This window comes from Chaetura pelagica, unplaced genomic scaffold, assembly GCF_000747805.2.
Source record: "Chaetura pelagica isolate M959 unplaced genomic scaffold, ChaPel_1.0 scaffold67, whole genome shotgun sequence".
Lineage (NCBI taxonomy): Eukaryota > Metazoa > Chordata > Aves > Apodiformes > Apodidae > Chaetura > Chaetura pelagica.
In genome coordinates this window covers 1151354-1155990 of record NW_009954107.1, presented here as the reverse complement: position 1 = coordinate 1155990, position 4637 = coordinate 1151354, and the positions used below count along the sequence as shown (strand labels likewise).

The 4637-nt window shown below is 34.0% G+C and overlaps 1 protein-coding gene across 1 annotated transcript in view; it reads left to right on the top strand.

Annotated features, from left to right (window-relative positions):
- MTNR1A (melatonin receptor 1A) overlaps positions 1 to 164 on the top strand; it is a 1192-nt gene extending 1028 nt beyond the window's left edge. The window contains exon 3 of the mRNA XM_010002508.1: positions 1 to 164. Coding sequence (XP_010000810.1) covers positions 1 to 164 — 164 coding nt within the window.
- The last annotated feature ends 4473 nt before the right edge of the window (positions 165 to 4637 follow it).

The window sequence follows — 4637 nt, the reverse complement described above, 5'->3', positions numbered from 1 at the left end:
TGCTGAACCAGAACTTCAGAAGAGAATACAAGAGAATTATTGTCACTTGTTGCACAGCAAAGTTTTTTTTCCAGGACAGTTCTAATGATGCAGGAGACAGGATGAGAAGTAAACCTTCTCCATTGATTACAAACAACAACCAAGTGAAGGTGGACTCTGTCTGACAATGGGAACCTTATTATTGTCACTCAACAGCATAAAATAAAGTATCTGTTTTATTAGACCTACTGTTAAATATTACGGTGAAACATCTCTTCTACACGGAAAAAAGCACTTTGATCAAATTGCTTGCATGGTATTTGGGAACTCAAGTTACAGAGCCTTGATATATAGACCACATTATACAGTGTTATATCTCTCATATAACAATAGAATTATATCTTTGAGGGAATTACAAAAATCCCCAGTAGACCCTCAGAACCCAAATAAGTTTGCATGAATTCTTCCCCCCCCCCACCCTTACTTAGAGACAAATACCTAGAAAGAGATTGAATCAGAAGTATCCACATTGCCTGTCTCAATACAAGAAGTCACAAAACTATTCCTAGCACTTTCTGCCTGCTTCTTCTTGCCAGGTTATGGTTCTGATTCTAAAACCTCTGAAAACTTATTTTAAAGATGAAATCAGACCCTTACAAAATATATTAGGAAATGTGGAATTAATGAGATTAAACCTCACCAGCACTAATAGGAATGGCATTCTCTATTGACTTCTCAATTTTAAAATAGCTTACAGGAGGAGAAATATGCCTGACCGATAATCTTCAAAGCTGCAAGGGCAGGAGGATAAACAGCAAGGACAGAAGAGTCATGATTCGTCAGCTCAAGCCATCTGAGCATGAAAAAAAGCGTAGGAGGGTTAAGAAAAGAAATATAAACCACTATTCTTTCTGAACTGACAGTAATTAATAAAATCTGGAAGTGCCCTAAAGAAGTTTCTGGGGAAACACCTCCCAGAAACATAAGTGAGGAAGGACCATTACGTCTCACTTGTGTACAGTACAGAAGTTCAAAACCTCTGTGAGAAGAATATTAATGCATTTCAGAGGAATGATGGATGAGGATGACAGTTTTGTCTGGTTAGTGGAATCTTAACCTGTCCAAATCCTGGGAAACGAGGTATATTTACAGGATGAACATTTAACATCTTTGTCGACTTCATCTCCTGAGAAAAGCCTGAGGCTGCAGTTCATTTTGCAATCTGCAATAGGTAAGTTTTTAGAAAATAATAAATAGGTACTTACCACAATGATAAGTAACCTAGAACAATTAGTCACCTTTAAAGAATAGAAAAGAGAAGATGCTACTTACGACCCTAGTACAAGGAGGAACTTGTGAATCTCAGGACAGAACCTGCTACATGGACTTTCCACAGGCAGCAGGCACATATTCAGTGAGGAGAAGCATACTGTGAAGTGAGGAGGAATAGGTAGACAGACTGCCTCCTGCAACAATCAATGTCTGTTTACAAAGTCCTTTGGTGGAGAAAAGCAATTCACAACAGAATTCACCTTCAAATTGACCTTAAAAAGAAGGAGCATTTAGTTCTGGAAAGATGCTCCAACTGTCATATCTTTTAATGCTTGAATATTCACATGTACACTGAACTTCAAGTACACTTGAGCTTTTCCAAGCCAATTCAAATCATTTCAGCTGGTCTAAGAGTTTCTACGTAGCCATCAGACTTCTGTTGCTCTATATTAAAATGTGGACTTTACCTAAACAGTTCATTTAAATTATTACTTGCTGTACTAGACATTTTCTTAGCTTACATATCTTAGAAACCAACAGTCACTCTATGTCATATAATTCCTTAAAGTATATATAATAATGAGCTAAGGGAACAGATTCATACTTACTTGAAAACCCCACTGACATTTCATCAACTGAACAATTTCTTACCTTAAAAATAGGTGCCTCATGTCAAGTTGACAATGGAACTAATGATCAACATTGTAAAATCCTGGAAACGAACTAGCAAGTCAATGCATTGCCAAAGTGCTTGACCCATCTTTGTTTACATTTGCCAGTCAGAACCACTGTGTAAACAACCAGCTCTCTTCTGTTGTGGTATCATCATACGATACAATATGATACAACATGATTAACAGCATAAAGTATATCACAGCTTTCTTCACTGTGATTTCATCCTTGAAGGATGCTTAGCTCTGTAAGTCTATTGCTTTGTGTGTAGTAATTTCAGAATAGAAAGGGAGGCATGACCACCTTAAAAAAATTGTTTTTCATGTAAGAAAAAATGGTATTTAAATTCTTACAAACCCTGCCTTATTTAAAGCATATTTTCAATGAAAATAAAGTCTTATGATGCATGTAATAAAGTAGCATACAGGTAGTTTAAGTAGCTTCATTATTAGAAAATTTAGAATTCTCAAAGATCTTTCACTTGTCATTTCCAATAGAAAATATACATGTTTATCATGTCTACATATTTATATGCCGGTTCAAGATACTGTATCCAATATTGTGGGTTATCTGAGGAATTAATGTTCCCTATAATTCACAATTTCTAAAATATATATTTTTATTATGAAAAAATTGTTTGCTATATGCAATAAAACATATTATACCAAAGGTATACATTTTATTGAATAGGCATGTAACAAAAATGGAGAGCATTTTTCAGATCTGATATTTTGAAATATTTGTATTAAATCTGAATCATAGATATGTGCATGTTGGTGATGTTATGAGCTGTTAAGAAAAGCAATAATTTTAATAAATTAATCTCTTATTCTTCTTTGAGGGGAGGGAAGATTGTTAGCCTTTAAAATTTAGTTTAAATTAATATGGATGAAAAATTTGGGAAATACCTGCTGCTCTCTTAAAAATAATTTTGCATTTACTGCCATTCTGAAGTATGTTTCAGGTAGGGTTTGCAAAACAGCTCATTGCAAAAGTGAGAGAACACTGATGTTTAACTCTGGAGTTACATTTTCTTTTAATCAGATTCTATTGCTTCAAAGGAATCAAAGTAATTTATGTAAGACAATCAGCAATATCTTCAGCTGCTCATTCACAATGAGCATGACAATGTAAGTCAGGACCTCACAGGATCAGACATAAAAATGACTGATGAAAATTACTGTGATTTTTGTCCATTCTAAGGATATAGTGCTAGAAGCTTATCCAAAATTAGTTGCTTCTGTGCAAGTAGATGAGCCGAGATACGATTTTTATATTTCAAGTAATTAATTTTTCCCCTCTGTGAAAGGCTAGCATAGCACAAATATATTTAGAGTTCTGCCTGGAAGTTTTCAATAGTGCACCTGTCCTATAGCAGTCATCAAACCTGGGTGGATTTAATTCTTTGTAGCCTATCACACTTGTAGGGACTTATCCCTTTCCTACTTCTTATCCATTTCTGGTCTGAGCCCCAGTGAAGCCAAAGGACCTCTGTGAAGGAGCAGTGAACCCCCTGTATGCAACACACTGCAGACTTTCAGCCTAATTGACCTTATCCTGCAAAAATGTCTTTCTTATATCACAATCTTGATTATATTTACAATTTGAGTATGAACTTATATCAACACCTCCTGAACCTTTACAGACAGACAGTTTTACTGGTGGCCATCTTCACTGCAAACTTTGCATTAATGAAGAAGTTTGACATTATTTCATACTTATCAGCAAAGAGAATATTAATGAATATATTACTATCAATTAACAGGGTATTTATTGTAATTAAACTGTAACTGTATGAAAAATTGTAATTTCATTTGGAATAGCTCACTTAAGAATGCTTTGCACATTTTCTTCTTCCACTGGGCTAGTGGAAGTGCATAAATATGAAGCAAGTATATATTATTTCAATAGGCATAATGGCAAAGATTTTATTATTTTTCTTTTTCTTCTTTGTTTTAGGAGGTAAGTCTTTGAATCACTCATAATAAACATGCTATTGTAATCCATCTGTATTGCAGTGTATAGCCCATCCTTCTATAATCAGTTAGTACCACATCTTTTTCTTCTTTTGGACCACTTCTGAAATGATATCTTGCTAAATCTGATTAAGTATGCTATTTCCCTTAAAGCACACTGAAAATACAATAATTAAAAAAATCCCTAAAATATAATACACAAGTACAGAAGTGTATATGCTCACCAATTTTCAATGGAATCTCAGAAACTGCTATTCAAACACCCTATTCACAAACTGTAGTAATACAGATGGACTGTTATTCTTCAATTCTTTTGTAATAACTGCACTTTCTAAGTATCATTAATACCGTTTACAAATTTTGTCACTGAGGCTTGGGAAAACACAAATACTAAAGCCAAATTTCTTGGAAGAAAACATTTTCAAATAGTGGCCTGGCTTGTAGCTCATGTACTGTATCTCCAGTTTTTGCCTGTGTTAAGTAAGAATTCCATTATGCGGTTTTATGAATTTGCTCATTAAAAATATTAATCCTACCTCAAATATGTGTCTGAGAAATTGCAATTAAAAAACAGAGTGGAAAAGACTCACAATACAAGACAATACCCTTTAGAGTTTTTAATAAAAAGAAAAGTAATTTAAAAAAAGAAGTACCTATATTAATAATGGTCACAGAAAATGTTTTCCTAATTCAATAAAAAATTATTCACTCAAATCATCTCTATTATCAAACATTGAC